The 25,761-nt window shown below is 48.0% G+C and overlaps 1 protein-coding gene and 1 long non-coding RNA gene across 3 annotated transcripts in view; one reads left to right on the top strand and one right to left on the bottom strand.

Moving 5' to 3' along the window:
• The window catches only part of shisa6a (shisa family member 6a), a 66,956-nt gene that overhangs the window by 8,733 nt on the left and 32,462 nt on the right, over positions 1-25,761 (top strand). For both annotated transcript variants that reach the window (XM_086185144.1, XM_086185143.1), the window contains exons 4-5: positions 5,432-5,527; positions 5,872-5,940. In XM_086185144.1, the coding sequence (XP_086041270.1) occupies positions 5,432-5,527; positions 5,872-5,940 (165 nt within the window). The remainder of the gene's footprint in view (positions 1-5,431; positions 5,528-5,871; positions 5,941-25,761) is intronic.
• The window catches only part of LOC147244551 (uncharacterized), a 34,853-nt gene continuing 33,499 nt past the window's right edge, over positions 24,408-25,761 (bottom strand). The window contains exon 3 of the long non-coding RNA XR_015110062.1: positions 24,408-25,092. This is a non-coding gene — a long non-coding RNA (uncharacterized LOC147244551). The remainder of the gene's footprint in view (positions 25,093-25,761) is intronic.

Below are 25,761 nucleotides of genomic sequence, written 5' to 3'. Positions count from 1 at the left end.
ACCCTGAAGCCGTCACTGTGTGGCCGATTTGTAAAGAAAGACCATGACTACGGTCACCACTTGATGATCAGCAGCACCTGCCTCGTGTTTTTTGGGTGTATTTTCATTCACTGGGCAACAAAGAGGCTCAAATGGAGCATTTGATGATTTTCAGAAAAACTGAAGCGAGTTTAGTCTCCTTGAAAATGATGAAGCAGCTCATTTTTGCCCCTAAAGAGCTCCAGTGTGTCGGTGCGGCCCTGATCACCGGCAGGGACGCAGCTGATCGCTCTGTAACCAGAACTGGTGATTTATCAGGATTTAATACTCAAAACAACTGAAGCTACAGAAACTTTTAATTGGGCTCAAATGCCCTTGTTTGTGTTTGAGCTGCAGTGGGACTTGCTCTCCCGTTTCTGTCTGCTTCTTCGTACCTAACACAGTCGGCGTAGGCTGAAGTTTTCGACAGCTAACTTCCTCTGAGTGACTCGCTGAGCCACGCACTGTTCTTTTGTTCATAACATGCGACGCCCACAGAAAAGATGTCTGAACAGGAGAACCTGTGTCACAGCAGCAAACAAAGCAGGACGTCACAATGCAGGCGTGAAGGTTTATGAATGGAGACGTCCAAACTGCCGAGTCGCTCTCCAGAGGAGATGTGACTCAGGCGGTTTACGCCTTTCCATATTCATACATGCTCAATCTCTTTCGCTGCAGTAACTTTCACTTCTTAGAGAGTATTTGTTTTATTTACGTTTGCTTCGAGAAATACAGCTTCAAGAGCATTTGAACATTTTTAACTTAATTGATATAATTTTTTAAAAACTGTTTTGTGATGGAGGTAAAGTACATTTGCAGATATTTAAAAGACAATTAAACAGGTTCTATCAAACGTCGCTCTCATCTCTGCTCTTCAAGATTTATGTCTAAGCATGAATAAACTTAAATATTCCCAAACAAGCGGAGTGCAGGAGCAGGCTGACGGCATGTGGCGACGACTGATGTCTGGGGCTGAACTCAGAATATCAGCCGGATGACGTGGACTCATTTCTCAGTGTTCCACTCCAGATATTCTGCTGAGATGCGATGCCGATGAAGTGTGTCCTCTGGTGTGGGCAGCAGCTCTCCAGAACGGTCCTAGCGCGAGGAACATTAGCACTTTTCCATTTCCTGGAGCTCATGTTCTTCTCTCTCATTTTGTGCTCTAAAGTTTCTATGATGCTGTGAAAATAGGTGACAAATGTCTTCCACACTTCTCAGCCAGAGAATGAGATCGTCTCAGCGGGACACTCAACTGGGTTCATTTCGGTTTTAAAACATTCAGAACTATAAAATGACTCGAGGCCAAACTGTGGAGAAATTTCAGAGAAATGATAGCGTCACGTTTCTGAGGGTGAGGAGTCTGGACGTCTCCGTCTGCCAGGGGGAGGAGACGGTCATCAACCGTACATCAGAGCTGAACATGTAATCTAAACCACGGACATGAAAAGCCTCTCTGCAGCAGGGGGGGGGCGTGAGTGTGCGCGCGCGTGCGCGCGCGTGTGTGTGTGTGTGTGTGTGTGTGTGTGTGTGTGTGTGTGTGTGTGTGTGTGTGTGTGTGGTGGTGGTGGTGGGGTGTTGCTTGCTGCTCCCACTCAGCTATGACAGCCTCGGATAATTGTTGCACCTGACAGCGAAATAGTCCCAGAGACGATCCCTGTAAGACCTGGAACGCGCGTCAGGACTCACTGCAGTCAGGAGTCACTGGACCAGCAGGAGCACCGGACTGCCTTAGTGAGCTTGTTTGTGGCGAGCACTGAGCAGACGGCTGGTTACGAAGACGTGGACGAAATACTGGATGATGCCTCTGTTCTGCTGTTGTTCATCTTCAGTCGCCAGCTTCTGAATTCTGGATTCACCAACATCTTTACCAATTCATGAAATCGAGCCAGATAAACAAATTACAGCTTTTTGAGAGAAAAACAACGTGAACTCAGTGAAACCATGAAACGCGTATTTAAAAAAACAATACTGATCGGTGATTTTCTTGTATTGCTTCTTCTTGTTGATATGAAGAGGTTTCGTCCTGGAAGACACGCCAAGCGTATGTGGACGAACGTGTCCTCAAACAGCGAGGGACCTTCGTACATAACGAGTGCATTTGTCCGACCTCCAGCCACAGCCCAGTCCTGAAGGATTGGGATGTGATATTAATCGTAATAGAAGGTAATGATATGTGTTTAATACATGATTCCCTCGCTAACTCGATGGCAGGTTACTCTTCCTGGAAGCATGATCGTGTTCTGGAGGTGTCCCGCAGGTAAAGCAACTTTGAGGAGCCTTTCCAGGGTTAACGAGAGGCCACACGGGAGCACTTTACATCCCGGTCAGCATCCAGAGCTCAGCCGCGCCGGCCTTGGAGCGCACCGAGATATGAATCATCAGCATTTCATCCTGACATCACGCAGATATTCTCCACCGCGTCATCTCCATAGATCCGACGCCGTCGTAGACTCAGATATGTTAATCCGTTTCTTTGGATTTTTTCTGAATATTTGCAAGGTCCCAGGTTAATAGAGCAGGTTGGAGGGCATCAATAATAAGTTGGCATTCCTCCTCTGGGCCAGATAGAACGAAACAAGCTCCGGCTTCACCAGGAAACCTCACCGAGATGAAGACCAGGCCTAACGGTCCCAGGTGTTTCTTTTCATAATCCTTCGCATAATTTGAAATGATGTTCAATCTGGGCTTCCTGAGGCCCAAAGGTCTGAGTGATGTTATTGACTTTGAAGTGGCTCCTCAGAGGAAGAAGCATTTAACAGCTCGCTTGTTATTGTAGACGGCGAGAAGGAGAGACGGAGGGAGGGAGAACAGGCCGTGTGGACGCTCTGTTCCTTCTCTACACTCTTTTATTCCATCTTGTCCAGAGATTGACAAGACAATTTCGTAACGTCGGGTTGTGCGCAGGCTTCTTGTTTTGCTGCTTTGTGTTGGGGCTGCACTCTAAATTGCGGCGCTGCTTCAGCACAGGTAGACGAGATACGGGACAAATTGAATTACTGATTATACAACAACATTCAGGGGAGGACCTGCTGCGTGCCGTGAACACCAGGGGTGCTGCTGTCCTTACACACAACTCAAACACGCAATTCACACGATAAAAAAGATATCGTCAATTTGACTCAGCCGTTTTCTCTTTTCAATCAAACATTATCCACTCGCTGGGAATAATAGTGAGGGACGAGCAGAGCTGATTGGAATGTCAAGAACATTTGAAGGATGAGACCTTTAGGTTTTCCTCTCCCGGGTTTACTGGAGGAGGCTGCTGGGATACTCTGTAGTACTTCATGACTGTGTACTGCTGGGATACTCTGTAGTACTTCATGACTGTGTACTGCTGGGATACTCTGTAGTACTTCATGACTGTGGACTGCTGGGATACTCTGTAGTACCTCATGACTGTGTACTGCTGGGATACTCTGTAGTACTTCATGACTGTGTACTGCTGGGATACTCTGTAGTACTTCATGACTGTGGACTGCTGGGATACTCTGTAGTACTTCATGACTGTGGACTGCTGGGATACTCTGTAGTACTTCATGACTGTGTACTGCTGGGATACTCTGTAGTACTTCATGACTGTGTACTGCTGGGATACTCTGTAGTACTTCATGACTGTGTACTGCTGGGATACTCTGTAGTACTTCATGACTGTGTACTGCTGGGATACTCTGTAGTACTTCATGACTGTGTACTGCTGGGATACTCTGTAGTACTTCATGACTGTGTACTGCTGGGATACTCTGTAGTACTTCATGACTGTGTACTGCTGGGATACTCTGTAGTACTTCATGACTGTGTACTGCTGGGATACTCTGTAGTACTTCATGACTGTGTACTGCTGGGATACTCTGTAGTACTTCATGACTGTGTACTGCTGGGATACTCTGTAGTACTTCATGACTGTGTACTGCTGGGATACTCTGTAGTACTTCATGACTGTGTACTGCTGGGATACTCTGTAGTACTTCATGACTGTGTACTGCTGGGATACTCTGTAGTACTTCATGACTGTGTACTGCTGGGATACTCTGTAGTACTTCATGACTGTGTACTGCTGGGATACTCTGTAGTACTTCATGACTGTGTACTGCTGGGATACTCTGTAGTACTTCATGACTGTGGACTGCTGGGATACTCTGTAGTACTTCATGACTGTGTACTGCTGGGATACTCTGTAGTACTTCATGACTGTGGACTGCTGGGATACTCTGTAGTACTTCATGACTGTGTACTGCTGGGATACTCTGTAGTACTTCATGACTGTGGACTGCTGGGATACTCTGTAGTACTTCATGACTGTGGACTGCTGGGATACTCTGTAGTACTTCATGACTGTGGACTGCTGGGATACTCTGTAGTACTTCATGACTGTGGACTGCTGGGATACTCTGTAGTACTTCATGACTGTGGACTGCTGGGATACTCTGTAGTACTTCATGACTGTGTACTGCTGGGATACTCTGTAGTACTTCATGACTGTGTACTGCTGGGATACTCTGTAGTACTTCATGACTGTGGACTGCTGGGATACTCTGTAGTACTTCATGACTGTGTACTGCTGGGATACTCTGTAGTACTTCATGACTGTGGACTGCTGGGATACTCTGTAGTACTTCATGACTGTGGACTGCTGGGATACTCTGTAGTACTTCATGACTGTGGACTGCTGAGATACTCTGTAGTACTTCATGACTGTGGACTGCTGGGATACTCTGTAGTACTTCATGACTGTGGACTGCTGGGATACTCTGTAGTACTTCATGACTGTGTACTGCTGGGATACTCTGTAGTACTTCATGACTGTGTACTGCTGGGATACTCTGTAGTACTTCATGACTGTGGACTGCTGGGATACTCTGTAGTACTTCATGACTGTGTACTGCTGGGATACTCTGTAGTACTTCATGACTGTGGACTGCTGGGATACTCTGTAGTACTTCATGACTGTGTACACGCAGGTTGTATATTTCAGTCAGTATCAGTTTAATTGCTATTAAAGTATAATTCTGTTCTGGAACCTTCCTGCTCTTACACGAGCAGGGAGAGCAACAGCAACAAAGACCCCCAGTCTGAGCTGACACTGGGCTCCATTTGTGTGGCATTCATCTCAACACCATTAGCTGCTAATGTCTCTTTAGCTTTCAAAACAAGCCGAGGATGCACTTCTTCATTTGGTTTCATGGCTGCTTGGTCGTGTTGATGTTCAACTCATGTAGAGCTTTGGCTCTGGTTGAGCCCTGATTCCCCTGAGGGGGAAGTGTCGAAGGTCAAAATACTGAACCCTTTTTTGCTCCTGATGAGGCGGTTCGCCACCATCACTGTGTGTGTGTGTGTGTGTGTGAGTGCGTGAGACATAAAGGTAGAAAAACATCATATACACTGAGTCCACTGACCAGTTTTGTCTCTCCAGGGCACTATGGGAAAGAAACCCTGCGCAGCGGAGGACAAGACCTGCACAACTTTATCTCGTCGGGCTTCGTGACACTCGGACGCGGCCACCTGAAAGGTAAAACAAACCCTGACTGTCTGTCTTTTATCATTTCACTCACAGAACTATCGGTTCATGCTGTCACATCCTTCTGCCCCACACACACACACACACGCGCGCATACACACACACACACACGCACACACACAGGGCTGAGTGGAGGTTGAACATGACAATAGAAAGTGGCTTGAAGTGACAAAGGCTGTGAAATTCTCTGTGATCGACTCCACACCTCTGATAACAAAGTAACACATCCACGCTTGTCAGGCAGCTCGTGTGAACGCCGCAGTCGTACCGCCATCGTCAGAGTGTTGAAGTGAGAACGAGCTCTAAACAAGAGGCCTGTTGTTGTCTTTCTACAGCGCAGCACTCCATAGACGAGTCGGGACAGATGTCCTGGCAGGGCGATCTGGACATCCCCATGTCATACGGTACGTCCTCCAAATGCTTCCTGCTCGCACCTGATAAGAAAAGTCCCTCACCCAGCGTTTGAGCGTCCTTGGCTGGTAATCACTTCACAGCGGTTGGGTCAGAGCTCCAGATAGTTCCTCCTTTGTCTAAAAACTGGAGGCGAGATTTGTTCAAATGGCTTCTCTGGTCGCTGTCATGATGATCGGCGAGTCACACCAGGATTTAAGCTCCTGATTGAAAGACTCAGCTCCTGACTGAATGTGATATTGAGTGTTCGTTCACGGCCGTTTTGCAGACATCATCCGTCAGTTTGAGCGTTTCTCTCTTTCCCTGGTGATGTTTGAGTGATTGTTTCTGTTCAGTCATGGTGACATAACCGCTCTGCCCGCCTGCTATACTACTGCTACTAAATGGAGTGTTCAGAGCGTGGGCTCCCATCTTCTTCTCACCTTTGAGACCTTCAGGTCACGTGACACAGTATCCATCCATGGTGACGAAGTGAGATTGATTGTAATGAGCTGTAATGGCGAGCACATGAGTGAATGAGGGGTCTCTGGCGGTGCGTTAATGTCTGAGAACACCTCACACACCTGGGGGGGGGGGGGGCGCAGAATACGGCAGCATTTCCTCGCGTGTGCACCCAAGAATCAAAGCCACTTGAGTGCCTGGATTGATGTGGCTGAGCAGCGACCTCTGCTGGCCCCAGCGGTAGTTACAACACACTGGTGCATGATATTCTCTTGATGTGAGCAACTGTGTTGCTGAGAAGAATGAGGCCCGTCGTTCCTTTGTGAATACTGGTGAGAGGAAGGACTAGAAACGCTGGGGGGTCGTATCTGCAGCGTCCTGCAACGCCACCCTGGGGGTGCAGTGATTTCACTTCTGAAGCCTATTATTGCTTTTTGCAGCCGCCATCATCATCATCATCATCATCATCATCATCATCATCATCATCATCATCGTCGTCGTCGTCGTACGTGTCCATAGCGCTTAGTGCTCATTAGCTTCTAATTAGTTAATTACGTTTCCTGTGTTGGGCATAAAACCTGGACTGTGCAGAGTCACCAGGCCCAGCTGCAACTCCCTCAGGCTGGACTGAGAGAACACGACTGCTTACCTCCCCCTGATGTCCCAGTCTTGTGTCAAAGGAGGTGAGATTTTGGTTTTTACTGTTGGGACGTCCCTCACGACGACACGGTGCTGCTGTCAAAGCTAACGGTTTGTGATACGATGACAGGACAGGCGGTCAGGGCATGGACTTGTCCTCTGTTCCCTTTTTACGTGATTTTGAAGCCGTTTTTCCTCTTTTTTCTTTTATTTAAAAGGTTAATGTTTGAGAGCGCTTGCTTGACCCCCGCAGCTGCATGATGTCCAACCATCTGTCTGCTGGACATGTTTGTAATTGCCACGCTAATCCCAGGATAGAAAACCAGCGTTACCTATCATTAGGTTCTGTTTGTGATGGCAGATGACCAGAGGGGGCGGGGCGGGGGGGGGGTGAAGTTGCACAAGCTTGTCACAGAGTAAAAATTAAGTGTAAGCAATTTTAAAAACTACAACAAAAATCAATGTGTGCCAGGTCAGTGTTGATATTAGCATTAGAATAGGCAGGAAGAAACAAGTCAATAAGTATGAACACACACACACACACACACACACACACACACACACACACACACACACACACACACACACACTGCAGTGCAGCATGAATCACTGCTGTTTGAAGAGAATTCTCATTCCAGTTGTTCTGAACAGCTTCACTTTGAGTTCATTCGTCTGAGATGGTTTTACCCTCTGAAGTGATCACGTGACTCAGAAAGGTTAAAGGTTACTGCTTCAGGTTTCTGACTGACACGATGCTAAAGAGTGCCTCCTCCTGGCTGTACAAGCTGCGTCAATGCTGCACTGATGATTGTTGGAGACTCAACAACCTTCAGGTGGGAGTCCAGAGGTAACGTTGGCAGGAGAAAGCAGACCAGCGTTGGCTGTTAAAAGACCAGAACGGTGGGTGGGTGAGCCGTCATCGGAAAGACTAAAATGTAGTGCGTATGGCTGGAGGAGGAGCCCCCCACACACACCTGTCAGGTGACTCTAGCAGCCTGATGATGTGAGCTGTCACTCCAAAGAGGAGGTCTTGTCATCTTCCGCATACATGTCTCAGTCGAACACAGGAAGTCGCCCCCAAGAGGAAGTAGTCTGACAGATGTGCACCACATCAGCACCGACTGCATCCTGCCAGCTTTCGACACCATCACCTCCATCTCAGAGTGAAGCTTAAATACGGGGGAGGAGGAGGTGTGTCTGTTAACCAGGAGGACGTGGTGCCGGCCAACAACCTGAGTGATTAACGAACATAGCGTCGACCTCCGTCAGCACTGGCGAGGCGATCGGATCGCCGGCGCTGCTGATTCTCCTCTGTTAATAAGAAGAGAATCCATCTGAATTTGGGGGGTTTCAGGTCAAATATTGATCCAGTGGCTCAGAACTTTGGGAGACCAGAGACTCTGCAGTCACTCGGGGAGGGCAGGCTTCGCTCCCTGGAGGATCTAGAATCACCAGAACCTCTTTGGACCTGCACGGTTCATCAGAACTCCATAATCTGATGGACCGCCTGCAGCGGTTCAGACGGGCGGGCTCTCGTGATGGACGCCAGCAGGTGCCACGCAGTGGACGAGATTCCCGAATGAAAAATGTGACACTGAACTCCATAATGGCGCTCAGCGGTTGTTGGCGTGTAATTCAGACCCCAATGGATTCGTGGATTCTCGGTCGCAGCTCCATGATGGAGGGATGTGATTGGCTGCTGGTGAGCTAGCAAAGTAGCACATTTAAGGTCAACGTTCACGCAACTGACCTCGCTGTATCTGTTGGCACGTTCCCATGAGCGGCAGAGGACATTCTGGAGTTCGCCCACCAGCGGGCAGCTCGTCGGTGCTCCGGGTTTTCTTGACTGCGGTCTGATCTCGCTGCCGCCGTCTCTCTGTGTCAGACAAGGAAACAACAAACACATCAGTTTCATGCACACTCCCACTACATCCCCTCCAAATAGTTTGTGCAGGCCTCGTGATGCATGAGCAGGTTCCCCTCCATTAATCCTCACCGCCGGTGCTTTAAGTTTGATTTGGGTTTGAACACTTCTGTTCAGGTTCACCAGCGATTGTGCGTTTAAATCCTGTCTGATTCAGACTTCGTCAGATTTCCCGCTCCCCTCTGGTCACGACGACCACGCACACAGGTTCCCTCACTTGTTTCATGGCGTGAATGTACAACAGGTTGACACCAGCCCAGACTTCGCTCCAAAATTCCATTGTCGGTTTGTTCGTTTGTCTCTTGCTTTGTCAGGGAAGGGTCCCTCTCAGAAGAGCTTCCAACCCACACTGACGTGTAGACGTCCCACTCCACCCTGACAGGGGCTGCTGCACTGCCACACTCAGCTTTTATTGAATATTTTCATAAAAATGGAGTGTAAAACACCGACAGAAACGACGTCCTCCTGTGTCCGACCTGTTCAGCTTCACCACTCGTGACGACACACATTTGTGGTTTCAGAAGTAAATATTCACGTGGCCTCGTCAAACAAGTGGCCATCTAGCAACCGAAGGGTCGCTGGTCCGATCCCCACTTCCCCTGTTGTTGACGTGTCCCTGGGCAAGACACTGAGCTGATGCACCTAACATGGCAGCATCCAGCACGAGGGTGTGTGTGTGTGTGTGTGTGTGTGTGTGAAAGAGGCAACACTGTAAAGCCCTTCCATTACCGCCGAGGTAGAAATGTGTTTTATAAAAACGAGCCCATTTACCAAATTGATGACACCCAGACTTTTTATGTAGAGCGTTGCTAAAATGCATGTGAGGAGGAGGGCGAGCAGCGTGTTGAACCAGAGCTCAGCCTGAGGCCCCGGGTCCACGGGCCCTCATCGCCACCATTGCAGATATTAATCATGTATCAGAAACACGTCTCCGCTTCGCCATCGTCACCCAGATACCAAGTCACCTCATCTCTCTCCTCCCTCGCCGTCTCCGCCTCTGACATCCACTGATGTGAATCCTGCTTAATTACTTTTTCACGAGTTGGTCCCTGTTTATGTCCTGAGGGAATCACCCTTCCCACCCCCCACCCCCCACCCCCCATCCCCAATCCACTTAAGGTGACCTTGTCTTACTGGGACACACTGCAGCAGCACTCCCACCTCCCTGGGCTCTAATCCCCCGAGGCCTGCAGTGTGTGTGTGTGTGTGTGTGTGTGTGTGTGTGTGTGTGTGTCTGAGTGCAAATGGATGTTTAAATGTGCCAAGTAGGTATCACTTGCCCACTTTTCCTCCATTACTGTGTCCTACAGCTCCTGTTAGCCGCCCTGAACTCCAGCAACTGAAAACTTGAGAATCTTCAAATCAATAAATCATGTAATAAGACTTCATCCTCCTCCTCCTCCTCATCAGGCGCACTCATGTTTACCAGCCAGACTTTGATGCTTCTATTGATTGAACAGCCATGAGGTTAAAAACGGTGACAATTAATTCTTCACTTTAATGCTTCGTGCTCCTTTGTTTATTCTGCTTCTTATAGATCTTTTTTTTTCATCATTTTGATTTGATTCTAAATAAGAAATGCTGGTTTAAGAAGGTTTCTAATCCTAAATCCTCACGTCAGCTCGCTAATGATTCACGAGGGAGGAATATTTGACGAACTTCTAACTGGAAGGCGCCTTTAAAAACAGTTCAAAGTTGAGTCAGGACACAACAGAGAGCTGAAGAGGAGCAAGACGAGACGCAGCGGAAACACAAGTGAAACAAAAAACCAGGGCTGTGATTCAAGTTGAAGAACAATAAAAGGACATTACATAAATAAAACTGAAAGAATCGGAGCAATAAAGGAATAAAATAAGAGGGATGACATCATATAAGAGCAAATAAATACATTAAAAAGAATTCAAGAAACAGACTAAAATAAAAAGATAAAGAAAAAAGACAGCAACACATAAAAGAAAGTCTATAAAATGGGTTTTTGGAAGAAGTTATTGATTCTGCGAGTCTTTGTTGAGCTGAAGATGTTTGTTTACTCCACAGTGGAAGTCCAACAATTCATAATAAAACCTCCAAAAGACCCACCCCTGTATTAGCCAGAACCAGAACTGGACCAAAAACCAACACAAAGCCGACCCGGACGACTGACGCATTCTTTGTTCTTACCAAACAACATTCAGGTTAATCACCCCTGCAGTAACGACCCCCAAGTGTTCCAGTGCCAGCTAATAAGCTAAACTGTGCCATCGGTGCAGAGATGTCAGGGCCCGACCCCTCACTCTGGAACCTGATCAGGCTTCAAACAGAAAACTGCAGCAGCCTCAATACTGAGGGGAGACAACAGGAGTGGACTCGGCCAGGCAGGACGGCGTTTGCTAATCCTGCCGCTTCCCTCCTACCTGGACCAGGTTCCATCCCGACACGCGTCACTTATCTACATGAGCAGCAGGTAAAATCTGCACGGTGGCAGCAAACAAGAGCACAGCAAACACAGTTAATCTGCTGCAGACAATATTCAACTCTGTGTGTGTGTGTGTGTGTGTGTGTGTGTGTGTGTGTCTGTGTGTGTCTGTGTGTGTGTGTGTGTGTGTATAAAATCTAAATTTGAAAGAACCAATTAAAGCAGGTTGCTTCAGTCAAACATGCTCCTGCTTTCCTGGTCTAGCGAGTGAACTGTGGGAGTCATGCCAACCAACCCCAGGGCTCCGGATCTCAAACTGTTCCGGATTGTTCTGACAATGTGAAGAACGTCGTTTCTAAAACATTACTGGACTCCATGTGGGGTTCTGTTACGGTCAGAGGAGGAATGACAGGGAACATTTAGTATGTTCTGGGAATGTCTGGGAATATTTTATGGAAGCATATATGGGACGTTTCCCAGGAGAGTCCAGTAATATTTCTTAAACTTGTGGATTCAGGTCAGATGGTGCAACAAGCTTGCTAGAACCAAATCAATCGTGATTGTTTGTTTCCCATAAAAAACAGGTTCTTCAAATTTTCTGGAAACATGATGTAGAGAGCAGGAGTGAACATCCTTCATACATTCCCCCTGAACTCTACACTCGGCCTTTCCTGAATTTCTCTTAAAGGGAGGATATTCTACAAATATTCTAGGAGAATACAGGTCCTACCTGGGGAACGTCTTCCCTGAGGACTTCCTTATGGGATCCTTACAGGGAACTATTTGGGACTTTTCTGGCTGTGGGTTGTTTTCAGAATATTCCCCATGTTCAGTAAAGGTTCTCCCAGGTACCAAGAACCTTCCCTTCTATAAAGGAGAATATAAGCTGAGAACTGCGACTGATGTGACGCCGACGCTCCACATTCCCGACGCATGTGACGTCTCAGCGGAGCGTCTTCATCCTCTGGGCAGAGTGCAGCTTCTACACTCTGACTGGTCTTTATCAGGCCATTATAAGTCAGTGCAGCTTCAGCGAAGTGGTAATTTCCTCTTGGTTCTAAATGAGCAGCGGGGCGACGGTTCTGACACAGAACGCAGAACTGCAACTGTGAAGTGCACAATATGAATTGATTCCTCTCCTTATCTGGCATGTCCATTAAATAGGAGGCTAATGAGCCCAATTAGGTTGGTTAGATGACACTCACACCATCCTTCACACCATGACATCATACATGCTGTCCTGACACACACACACACACACACACACACACACACACACACACGTGCGCGCGCTCCTCCTCATGCATTATGTAGTGCATGCTTGTGTACTGCACACCTGAGGCACCGACCAGCTTCTACCTGCACTATCTCACACTCAGGTACTTCCTACTTTCCATTCTTTATCTCCAGACTGGAAATACAAACGGCACCTCTCCTCCGTTCTTGTGCCAAGATATCCGCTGGTTCAGAATGACTTGAAAAACTCCTAGAAACAGGCCCAATGCCGGGGTTCTCAGCTGGGTGTCCTCTTGATAACCAAGGTCTCTCACTTCCCCTCCCTGGGGTCCTGGGCTCATAAATATTGGTGTCCAAGTCAAATCTGCAAGACAGTGGAGTTGATTTGGCCGTCGTGTGCCTGACCAGTAAACACCGGCAGGCCTGAAGAGCCTTTAAGGGGGAACTTCAGGTTTTTTTCAAACTGGACCCGATTTTTTCTAACTGTTTTAGTCAAAATTAGTGATGGAAGTAACCTTTTTAAGAAAAAAAAACTGTTCCAGAATGGAACAAGAGCAGAACTGCCTGCAGCCCCAGAACATGCTAGAATCGAATCCATTGGAGCAACTGGCCACCATCTAATTACACCCACTAAAGTGCTTTTTTCCACCCTGACAGGCTCAGATTGAGTGGCCAGCTCCGCCCCTCCTCCATACCGGAGCCACTTCAACAAGGGTTATTTCCCCTTTGAGGTATCTGGACTCACCCCACCCCTCAGAGGAGGCAGCCTAAGACCGTCTCCTGAAGGTCAAACCTCATCCACAGATCTGCGGTCATTGGTCACCACAGACATAAAAAGTCTCACGTCTGTTCAGGTCCTTGAGGTCACAACAATGCGGGTGTTTCCTCGTACTGGGCTTCTTCTGTGGAGCTTTCATGGCCCTTGGAACCAGTGCAGGTGTAGTCCCCACTCACGGAGCTGGATCAACACAAAACGTTCCCGATAAACACGTTTTTATTCCCAAGAAAGTTGGAACCAGGGTTAAATAAGAAACCCAAGGATAGGCACAAAAAGCCTGATCAGGTATTTGAAGAACCAATAATAAAAGTGCTTGACTTTAGGGGAAAGTCCCTTATGGTTGATTGTCTCCAGAGACCCCTGGGTACGGAGCTGAGACCTGCTAGTTAGCCTAGCACCGTGACACAGCCAACAATGACGGAGCATCGGTCTAGATCGGCGGCTCCAGCACGAATCCGCCCCCAGGGCCGAAAACCTCCCCGTTAGCTGGTTCACTATATGAAAAATGTAACACCCAAACAAACAAACAAACAAACAAACAACTCGTGATGTTACTTTGTCCGCTGTTAGTTTAGCTTCAAAAACTCTTGACACGAAACCATTTGGTTGATGACCTCGAGCTGAGTGGAAAAACAGAAACCATCAAAGCGAAGGAGCATTTTCAGCAACAAAGTCCCTGAATACAGAAATATATGCTAATTGGACAGTCGGCCGCATCTCCGAGTGGGACGGTCACATCCCTCCCCGGAGCTGGAGGTGGAGGTCGAGGACACCCCCCCCAAGAAACACTAAGCTGCAGAACAATGTTGTGAATTGAATGCAGCTGCAATGAGAAAGCGCTATATGACACGTGAAATCCTGTTAGGATGCAGATTAGTGTTATCTGTGCCCACCTGTCAATATCTATTAGGAGAGGATGGCGAGGACAGGGCAGCGGGGCCGGAACGCCTCCGTCAGCAAAGCACCAACACCAAACACGACTGCCGGTTCTTATGCTAAGAATTAGCTGTGACAGAGCAGGCAGGTCGTCCTGACACTTTCAACAGTTTCAGACCAATAACAGAATTCATATAATCATATATTTTAAAAAAAAAAATTAAAAGGAAAACAACAACAACCAGTTTAAGCTGTGGTGACGCTTGTGACACTCCCACATTCACCAGTGTGGCGTTTGGCCTTTTGTGTCAGAGAACAAAATGTTCTAGAAACTACTGTCAGCTTGCGTTCACCACAAACCTGATTTAACCAATGAGCCGCTCACCTGGACACGAGATTCAAAACCTAGAACTTATTAATGAGTTTTTTTTTCTTTGGTGTGAATGTTGAGAGTCAACGTGAGGTACTGTTACTTTCAAACGAAACAGGATCGTAGTACCTGCGTGCCTACAGCCGGAAGCTACCGGGCACAGCACTGATGTTGGTAAATGTTGTACATATGAGAGACAATGATCTCATCTGGAGAGCTCACATATGGGCAATCAGTTCTTCTCTCCCTCTCTCTCTCACGCGCACACGCACGCACACACACACACACACACACACACACACACACACACACACACACACAAAAACACAATGAGCTCATCAGAGCGACAGCAAACTACTGTACAAACAGATCGGCGCCCAGTTGGCCAGAGACGTGATTTCTTCTCCACATCAAACCTCCCACTCTCACTCCTCTCCACCACTCAAGTGTCAAATTGTTCGCCGCGGCGAGCTCGCTCTCTGGGCACAAATGGATGGTAATTGTACATAAAATTGCATCAGAAATTACAGAAGCAACTGCAGGTTGATCACAGCGCTGGACTTTTCTCCTCCAAATGCTTCATTAGTCATGTTTTTTTATGAATGAAGACGGGTGCTGCTGTACCAGCTGCCACCCACCATCTTCCTGTGACCCTTTGGGAAACCTGCATGAGTCCTGCAGTACTGCATGTGCGCACACGCACACACACACACACACACACTGGATCCATTCATAAATTTATCCGCTTCAAAAAGCACAGATGTGAAGGAGTGTGTGAAGAATGTAGCCTGGGTAGAGCAGCTGGCTGTGGCAGTCTGCGACCGCAGGATTACTAATCTGGAGTGAGGCAGGTGTAGCGTGGGTAGCGGTGATTGGCCTGTGATTAGCATTGTCCCTGGTGTGTTGTCCAGGAAAAGCAAGCAGCTGCCTGACGGAGTTGTAAGAGAGAGAATTCTCAGGTTTGAATATTCAAACGGGGCCTTTTTACTTTAATGTGAAGCATCTATCAGATATTCCAACGAGCTGTGTGGTCACTTCTCTCCACATCAGTCTGATGCCTGCAGGAACACTTGATGGTTCGTTATAATTAACAAATCTGCCCTCGTCCATCACAGGGTCTCACATGGGTAGAGGGAGTAATAACCGAGCCGGTTTCCAGCCCACAGCAACGGTTTTCTCTCTCCGAGAGGTTCAGAAGAAGCTCCGATCTCCTGCTGGCAGAGGGCATCTGGTTAAAGTTAGTGAAAGATTAACATTTACAGTCTTTGAGAGTGAAACTCAAAGCGGTGCTGACGCCAGACGTTTGGGAGACTTTGCTCACTTGGTTCTATATTCTGGGTCTATGTTTCTGTGCTGGGGAGTTTCCTCGATCAATGTGCGTGAGGCCACAGTCTGACTCATTTGTTGAGTCTATAATATGTAAAGTGTGTGACTCGCTTTCGTGCTCCAACTCCTGTGACGTCAAAGCGACTGGCTTCGTTAACTGGACTCTGGTTTCACTGTGGAGAAACAACAGCTTCTGTTCAGAAGTAAGAATCACGCAAGCACGAAAACCTTCCAACATGCGTGTGCAGTAAAGGTCAGAGAGTCCCACGGAACCGGCTGGTGATCAGGACGGTGGTCAGTGATGGAAACAGATCATTACCACGAGCAGAGAGCCTCACAGGAGCTGAAGTGTTGCATCTTTCAACATTTTCTCACATTCTTTGATGCATGGAGTTGATGCTGCTTCCTCGATTGGCGGCGCAGCTGGAACAGCTTCGTTAGCTTTAGAGTGCAGCGAGTCCTGTGAAGGTTGCTGCCATCACAGTTTGTTGCGATTCAAACAAGCCGCCACCCACATTATGTTTCTCTCAGTTCTGTGGATCTGATCTTGAACCCGACTAATTGATATGAAGCTTGTCAAGCCTCTTCAAAACTCTAATAAATGCTCAACTCTTCTGTTGAGTGCGGTGGAAGAGAGACGTCTTTATGGAGCTGCAATGATGCATGAAGCCATCTCATCGCCTCCGCATCGTCATGATGTGTGCTGCGATATGCCGCAGCGGCGTGGCCCTATCAGATAAGATGTAGCTCAAGGGGACTGGAGCCTTCGCGGGCAGAGGAGGAGGAGCATCATACTCTTCCTGTTTCTCCCCAGACAACAGGCCCCGGCCAAATGACTGCGGGTGCTGCCAACTGTGAAATTAATTGAACTTGTGATCCAAAGGGTAGAGACCAGCATCCGGCCCGAGGAGGCGAGTGTGCATCCGTGCTTACACGAGTCCATGACGAAGGAACAAGCAGGCCTGGAGGCGCTGACTGGATCCGTGGTCAGTTTCCTCGACAAGATGTCTCCGGACACGGCGGAGCTTCGCTTGACTTCTGTGACATTGTGGAGTAGTTGAGACGTGAAGCCAGGACGTGTTCATTTTGTGGAAGACTTGGTCACAGATCCACCATGATCACATGATCAGGACAGTAATCAACCCTGGTTAGTCCGGTTCTTCCAATAATGCTCCTGAATAATCGGGATGGAATGACCGTAGTGGGACATTATCATATAAATCCAGACTGGCGGACGGTTGACAGACATCATTCACGCCATGCTGGATTGTATCAAAGCCAACGTGGCCTCCCTACATTCCGTATCCTAGCAACCAAACATGGCGCCTCCTTAGTGCTGTGAAATGCTCCCAGATGAGCTCTTTCAGGAAAACACTTGCATGGTGTTTTCAGCCGACAAAAACGCTCTAGAGGCCTCAGGGATGAACGTGTGCCATAGCGAGGGTGTACAATATTTCGCCTTCGTCAGCAGGCGTGTTTGTGTACATGCAGTTTATGCGCCTCTTGAGTTTCTGTGTCACTGCAGGATGGACAGCGTCCAGAACAATAGTCCCCCAGAGGACAATATCTGTTTTATCTTTAAATGAAGGGCTTTTGTCATTTGTTGCAGCTCCTCTGAGACGCGTGCAGGACCACACGGGGGGAGAAAATTCCTCTAATTTGACTCAAGACATCCGATTCAAGAACTAATACGAGCATGCCTGCCAGAACTTTTATTGAACCCACGTTCAAAGTCAGAATGAACTATTAACGCCTGCTCTCATTCGGTCCTGACGGGGATCGCCGCTGCAGGGGGAATAAATCAGTGGTGTGCAGGGGGGCCAGGGCCTGCCCTCATGTTCCAAATGCTCACATGTAAATGAATCAGTGACATTCCTCCGATGGTTCTGCAGGCCTGCGACCAGGCCACAGACTGTAGAGGAGAGAGTCGCTATCTCTGCCCTGCTCTGCTTTAAGCACTTGGAGTCCCTGAAGTTTCCCAGCTCTGCGGTCCCGGCCCCGTGGAAACAATGCAATCTGCCCTGGCCCACATTAGATCCTCATCCAGGTCACATTGCAGTGCAGCAGGGCTTCCAGGACGCCACCACCGCTGCTGCTGCGCAGGTGAAGGCAACACTGCGACAAAGAGCCTGTCGGCCAAAGTGTTCAGATCAGATCATTACTACAGCTGTCATGGAATGTCAGGAGGCCATCGGGATGATCTGAAGTCCTTGTGAATGTCTACGCTTTTAAGATCCTGGTAGACGTGTTTGTTAGCCTTCAAACTCGTGGGTTCCTAAAAGTATCTAAAGGAGACGTAACGATAGAACCATGAGGAGAACGGCGAGGCTACAGATGCCATTCTCACAGGGGACAGATACTGTAGGAGCTCAGTCCACTGATTTCCACACCACTTCCAGACTCGTTGGCGTTAGCGCAGTAGGAGGGCGGTTGTACCGCCACCATCTTATCACACACGAGGCCACGTGGACCCTGAACATCACAAATGAGGTGAATCAGCTTAGACAAACCAACCGCAGCAGGTTGGTGCCGTTTGCTTGGCACCAACAGGAACAGTGACAGTGGACTGATAATTAGCTCTGGCGCTCAGCTCTGGGGCCGCCATGGCTCAGAGGTAGAGTGGCCATCTAGCAACCAAAGGGTTGCTGGTTCGATACCCACTTCCTCCGATGACCATGTCCAAGTATCCTTGAGCAAGATTGCTCGCGATGGCCCAGCGATGGACTGGTGACCCGTCCAGGGTGAACCCTGCCTCTCACCCAAAGTCAGCTGGGATAGGCTCCACCCCTGCCCCCGTGACCCTTAACGGATAAGCAGTATAGGAAATGGATGGTGGATGGGCTCAGCTCTGGGCTGGGGGCCACAGCAGGATTTGAACCTGTGAACTGGTGCATCTTCTGCTGCATCATTGATGTGAGACGTGCCAATTCTTAGCTTGTACACACCACGAGCACTCAGGTCTAAAAAGTCATGCAATGTCCCCTTAAACCTGGAGGACATGAGAGTATCCGTCCACCTGCTAAGACCGTCAGTCAGCTGGACCGGGCCGGCACTGGCCCAGCGGTTCTCCTGGGCTCAGATTCATTTCTTCTCCTGAGCAGGTAAATCCAGCTACAAACACGGCGTGAGTGGGCCTGTCCTCACCTCGCCACCATTATTTTTCCCTCTGGAATCCTTCAGCTTCATAAGAATCTGACAGCCACGCCTGACAGGGAGGGAGCTCGTCAACAGACCGAGGGGCGAACTCTGCAGGCTGCTTGCTCGCCGTTCCAGCTGGCGGGCGAATATTAACATGCATAGGAAGCACGAGGCTTAAGTCCACATCACCGTGACTGCATCATATCTCACCTCCCTCCAGTCCTACAGACATTTACAAGCTGTTTCTATGGTTACCACGTACAGACCAGCCTGTGTGGATTTAACATTTTGTTGTGTTGCATATATTTATGCATCTGTATGCAAATTTCATAAATGTTTAAAAACATTTGTTCTCTGATTGTTCCTGATACAGACGATGCCCTTTATGGAGACCCACTTGTAGCTTATCTCACCAGACACATTCAGTACATAACACGCGCACACACACACACACCTGCACACACACCTTCTTTCCCAAGTAAAAAACCCAGCATGCAAAGCTCCAGAAGCAGATGAAATCATCACTCAAATCAAGAGATCGATGGGGTTTGGATATCAGTTTGTTTGCAAGATTACAAAGTTTTAATCTTAATCTTAAAAATTCTATAAATTCTGATGTGACACTCAGGGGCCTGAACTCAAACATGTCAGGGGCGTTTCAAATACTTAATTTCAAAGTTACGTGTGTGTGTGTGTGTGTGTGTGTGTGTTTATATATAGATATGCCTACACACACATTTTGTTGTTTCAGTCCAGTAAATACAGACTGTTCTTCTATAGGAAGGCTTCTTGGTGCTCAGGGAAATCTGATTCTGATGACGATAACTACGTTTGTGGGTGTGAACAAGGCCTTCACTTGTGGCTACACTTGAAAAAAATCTTGGCAAAATTGAAACTACAAGTGTTGATATCAGTGAGGGCAGCAGAGCAGTTTGAGTCACTCGTCAGTGCGTGATGGTGTGGGTATCACAGCACAGTCGGCCCTGAATCTCTGCTGAAGATCATGTCATTTTACCAACACCGCCTGCTGAAGGCCAATAAAGCCCAGACACACCTCTTTGCTCGCTCTCCATAATGGGGTCAAAGGTTAAATATGCCACCTCTTACTGAGAATTGAATTTGTCTGACTTTCTCTCTGATCCGCACTGACAGTTTGTGGTCGTCAGCTGTTTCTCTCTCTCGCTGTGACGTTTTAATTGCCAAAACGGATGCAGTGTAAAAACATACTGCTGGTGAAACATCAGTTAGCAGATCTTGGAGTTGTTTTGATCACAACGCGGGGAATGAAATTCCTCATCACTCATCTGTAAACAAGGCCTACATGAATATTACAGCAGCAAAGGTTTGATATTCTAACAAACAAAGTGCTGAAATAAAGACGCGAATTAAAAAGCTGCACCTTGGACATTTTTCCCTGACAGCACCAGAGTCTGGAGAGCCTCCTCTAATCCCTCTTCAAATATATTCTAATCACTCGGCGCCAGTTTTGTTTTGTCACGCTGCATGTTGCTGTTTGCTGAAGGGTTCCTCCAACATTGCACCGCAGTCCCTCGAAACCTAATTAACTCATCAAAAATGTGACTTTTCATTTCAACGGCATCAGGACTGACATGTGAGGGGGTTGATTACACCTGAGAACCTCCTGATGAATAACCTGAAGCTGCTCACTGCAGCGCCAGCAGAGGAGCTGGAACTGGTTTCACTGAAGGGGGACATCCCAGGCCATCCAGGGCCCCCTGCTGTGTTGGGTCTCTTTGTCCCGCTGTCCCTGTTTGGAGACGAGTGCAGCAAAGGATGCTCTCTCCTCGATCGTGTCCAATCACGTCTCACGTCACTTTGCTGTCCAATGTTTTCTGAAATCAAGTGCAAGTGTCGTTTGTCTCAAAATTACATCGTAGCTCACTGCAAAGAGGCGCCGCTGACTAAGAGGCTCCATCAGCAGCAAAAGGCGCCGACAGTCGATGGCGAGTTGTTGCCGCTGCTGCTCATCAAGGAATCCTCCCTGAGCCGGGACACCGCCGCTCCTCACATTCACGCTAAATGTCACACCCTCCTTCTATAAGACAGCAGCAGTTTAAAAAACTTCATTCAGAGCTACAATTGTTTCCAATAGTTGGACAATGATGACGTGTGATGATGTGTAACCGACTGAGGACGTACGACAGCTGACCGGCTTCAGGAGAACTAAAACCTGCACGTCGCCACACAACTGAAATGTTTCAGCTCAGTCTGGTGAGGAAGACTCAGTTGCAGCGGCGATGACGAAGGTGTCCAGCTGAGACATTTGGTGGTTAGTCCAGCATTTTCAACCATGAACACCTGACGCACCCTCAACGCTAAAGACAATTGCCGGCGTCCATTTACGGTGGCGTTCAGCGTCTCTGAACGGGTTTTGGGAGGAGGCCCTGTTTTAACTGCTTTGCTCAATGAAGTCATGTGATCCGTTTGTAGTCAAGGGAGAGCAGAGACGTCTCTGCTTGACGCGGACGCAAATGTTAGAGGTGGAAGATTCCAGTGCAGCTGGCATCATAACAAACAGAACCTGGAAAATATTAATATCAAGTAACAAGCAGACAGAGACCGATGACCTTCTTCCTCCCGAGAAAAATAATCACAAACGCATGAAGTCAAATGACATCAAGCACAACAGAAGCAGTTGGAGAAAATCCTCATCAGCTCCTGCTGAGTCTCCTGTGTAATACAGCAGAAAATAATATAAACCGGGAGAATGAAACCTTAATGGATCCTTGAGCTGCCTCTACTGAATAAAAACATTTCCCCCTCAACAAAACACCACAAGGACGGTGGGTTGTCATACTGAACCCCATCAGTGCTTTGGGTGCAGGGAAGCAGAGAAAATGAGTCATTTTACTGCGACTGTGCGTAAAAAGAATGACCAGTAACTCTTCATCACCTGGTGGGCGAAGAGGAGAAGCGTCAGGCTGCAACAAAACTCCCCTCCCTTTAAAAGCTGCTGTCAAGTGAGTCCATCTTTGTTTTCTGGATCTGTTAACGCCGTTGTCCCCCCTGCTCGGTGAAATCTGGTCAAACGTCATTTCAAATCTAAACTGACTGGTTTAACTGGTTTCTGAGGCTGGTCTGCTGTTGGGGTGAGTGTCGGAGGATTGTTCAGAGGTTGGTGTGGTTTCATGCTTGGCTAATAAAAAGCGTTGCGTGACACATTTGGGCGTGGTCACAGTGGTCGCCACCCTGCTATCGTGAGCTGGTCACTGGTACCACATCATGACGTGGTCAAAGTTGAAGGACAGTCTCAGGATGGATGGCCAGACGAGGAGGCAGCGGACGAAGAACTTATGATGAATCCATAGTTCAACTTCCAAAACAACAAGATCAGCTTAAACAGAGGAAACGGATGAAACACTGAGGTGCAAACGAGCTGATGAGGCACAAAGATCCAGAGGACAAACAGCAAACCGAAGACGAACACCCACTCAACCCATCACCTGACACAGGTGAGAGAACGCTGGGAACATCCACTGAGTGTGATCGCACAAGAGAAGTGGGCACAGACAGACAGGAAGTCAAGGATACAAGGAGCAAGTGATTCCAAAATAAGACAGAGAAAATCTCCTCAACCCACAGGAAAGAAACCGTGGAGAACATCAGCATGAAGGAGCTGCAGCGTTCATGATGACACAGGAGTCCAGAAGTACAGATCGACAGGTTGGTGGGGCTCAGGGTTCCATGACTGAAACGTCTGCGCTGGCACTGTTTTGACCGTCCTCTGACCCCCCAAGACAGCTGACTGGAGGCGTCAGAGCGAGAAGATGTCGTTCAGTCAGAGAGACACGGTAAACACAGGTGACAAGATGGCGACTGCCACGCCAGGGAGGACAACGGGCTTTGTGAGGCCACTGAGGTGTGACGTATCCGTGTGTTTCCACACCAGTCAGATGAACCTCAAGGCCGCTGGGAGTCGACATGACGTGCTAACATGCATCACAGCTTCTCTGCGCTACCTCTCGACTACGGCTCAGAAGTTGGTCACCTTTGAAAGCCCTCATTAACCAGCGAGCGGCTCGGCTCCTCATCAATGCTCCATGACTGATGGGAGTTTAATAGTTTAATGAGGAGCCGGTGTTCCTCGGCAGCCCAGCAGCAGCACAGAGAGCAGCTGGAACTTCCACTTTCTATAATCAAACAGTTTCTCCCACCAACTAAGATCCCAGCAGAGCTGAGCCTGTTTGTCATTTCCAACAAACCTGATTTGCTTCCTTTTGCATGCTGAAGTGGAGACAAAGACAAAAGACTCACAGTTACAGGTTTTCTTATGAGTTTCTTATTATTTTTATGCTGATTCTTGTGTTGTTTTCAGAATGTGGATAAAAAAAATACACACACACACACTCAAAAGCAGCTCCAGTGAAAGGTCTAACACCTGAACACAACAGGTCCTCCTGTAATGAAGTGACTGTCGCTGCAGTCGGCAGTCACTGTAATCAACGGGGCGGCGACACCCACCACGTTTGTCACGTCTCTTTTATGTCACAGCTCTTTGGTATTTTCCCAGAACGTAAACGTCCCCAGAGGTTCCTCAGACTTCACTTGACCACCAAAAGTTGGAACCAACACATGAAGGCTGATGGGCCGCCCGTGAGCGCCAGGCGACAGGACACTGAGTTCAATTGAAATCCCTCGTTTGTTAGACTTCTGGGACGAAGACTTGACATCTTCAAGCACTCATAGTTTGAAAATAGATGTAGATGGTAGAAATATTTAGCTTGCACATGTTTTTTATTTGTTCCACATTCATTTGGGCATTGGGAGGGTGAGCTCACTTTGATCAGACCCATCAAACAGACTACATTTGTCCTAAAAGGCCTTGAGTGGACATTTATTCCATTCATGAAATTCAAGCTGTGAAACTAATAAAAGGCAAGTTCGTTTTCACAAATTAAAAATACAAATTTAATGTCAATGTTACTGCGCTGGAGGCAGGCCCGAACCGATGATCGGCACTGAAGATCCTGACTTCAGCATCATTGAGGCGTTCCCCTTGTTGATCCTGCGATTAACGGCCACTTCTGTGTCTCCTTAAGAGTCCATTTGCTGGAGTCTTGGCACAAACCTTTACTGGAGCCAGTAAAACAAAATGATTCTGGTGCCAAACATCCTGTAGAGACTCGGACCGGCCCTGCCGGGCTCCGTCTCCAGTTGATTAAAAGGCTGCGTGGAGGAGAAGAACCTTGGAGGATGAGTCACTGCTACTGGGAGGAGCAGCAACTCTCCAAAGATCTCAGTGGGAAGCACCGACGGGCTTTCACAGCCGACGCTCACGTGCCGGTTCCACCTCAGCTCCTCCCTGAGCAAGGGACGGCGGGAGCGGCACCGCTGCCTCGGTCACTTCTTTTAGATCCCCACATATTTTTGCCTTTGGGAGTGTCAGTCCATCTACACTCAGCTAATTAATGCTTCAACCTGTGGGATGGTCACCTCAGTGGGGCCAAAGACCACCTGACCCGCCGCCGAGCAGGTGATGTTTCAGGTGACAGCTGCCAACGCCTCTGAACTAGCGGCTGCAGTGGCGACATCTGAGCAGGAGACCAGAGGCAGAAACGAGTCATCCTCTGTCCCGCTTCTCTGGTTTTACTTTCAGCTTCATTTTACCGTTACATATTTATTTAGCAAGTCACTGCTGCCCCAAAGCTTTTGAATAACAAAACAATCAAGTTGGACTTAATGTGAAGAATTTAAAAGGAGAATAAAAAGTGTTTCGACCATTAATCCCAGCAATGGATCAGGGGAAATAGAACCTTCCACGGTGTGACTTTGTAAATGGCTTTCTTGATTTTCTGGTAGAGAGTCTTCCGTTCAGAATACAAAGTCTGAGCTGTGCAACGTAGCGAAAGCTGTTGCAACCAAAAAGGAGCTTGCACGTGAACGGGCAGGGACAAGCACGAGCACGCTGGTCCAAGCACAACGGCTGGAGCCAGCCATGAACCAGAAGGGTTGGAGTTGCTTTTCATCTCCAGTCAGAGTGCTTGTGGATTACTGACCACACCTGTAGACAGAGGAGACCTAGATCACACCAGGCCAGCTGGACAGAGTTTGTCAACTCACCTCTTTGGACAGTTTAGCACCTGCTAGCCATCAGTCTGCATTAGCTTCAAGCTAAATTCACGTTTCTGGCTCTTCCTGCATTCTGGAGTAGCACAGAAGAAATACAGGAGGGAAAAACGCCTTGAAAGGCAACATTTTGGAACCAAGTGTCACTTTCAACACTCTTCGCAAAATCATACACATTTCACACATCAGGCCCTCAGCTGGATGTTGGATCTGCATCTTTAACTTGACCACACAAAAGCAAATCTGTAGGTTTGAGTTCAGCGTTTTGTTTCTTTCCTCTCGACACCCTTCTAGTGTCTTGAGAGATTCTGACTGATGATCAGGGTTCATGTGAAGTGTCTGTCCTCCAAATCAAACGGTCCAAGAATTGTGCCATGTTTCTTCAGCAAGGTAGACAATGTAGGTTGTTTTCTTTTACTCTGAGATCCTGCACAGTGGAAAAAATGCAACTTTTCTGCTGGCACTGAAAACAGATGAGCCGTGATGTGGGCGCCAACACCGCCGCCTTTGCTCGTTCAGGCTCCTAATCACAGCTTGTGAACTCAAACTGAACGTGAAACGATGACTTCTCTGGCAGAAATGCAGCAAATTTCTGTCATTAGTC

The sequence above is a fragment of the Aulostomus chinensis genome, chromosome 18 (genome assembly GCF_037954235.1).
Source record: "Aulostomus chinensis isolate RoL2024-O1b breed Wild chromosome 18, RoL_Achi_v1.0, whole genome shotgun sequence".
NCBI classification, from domain to species: domain Eukaryota; kingdom Metazoa; phylum Chordata; class Actinopteri; order Syngnathiformes; family Aulostomidae; genus Aulostomus; species Aulostomus chinensis.
This window is presented reverse-complemented; position numbering and strand designations above follow the sequence as displayed.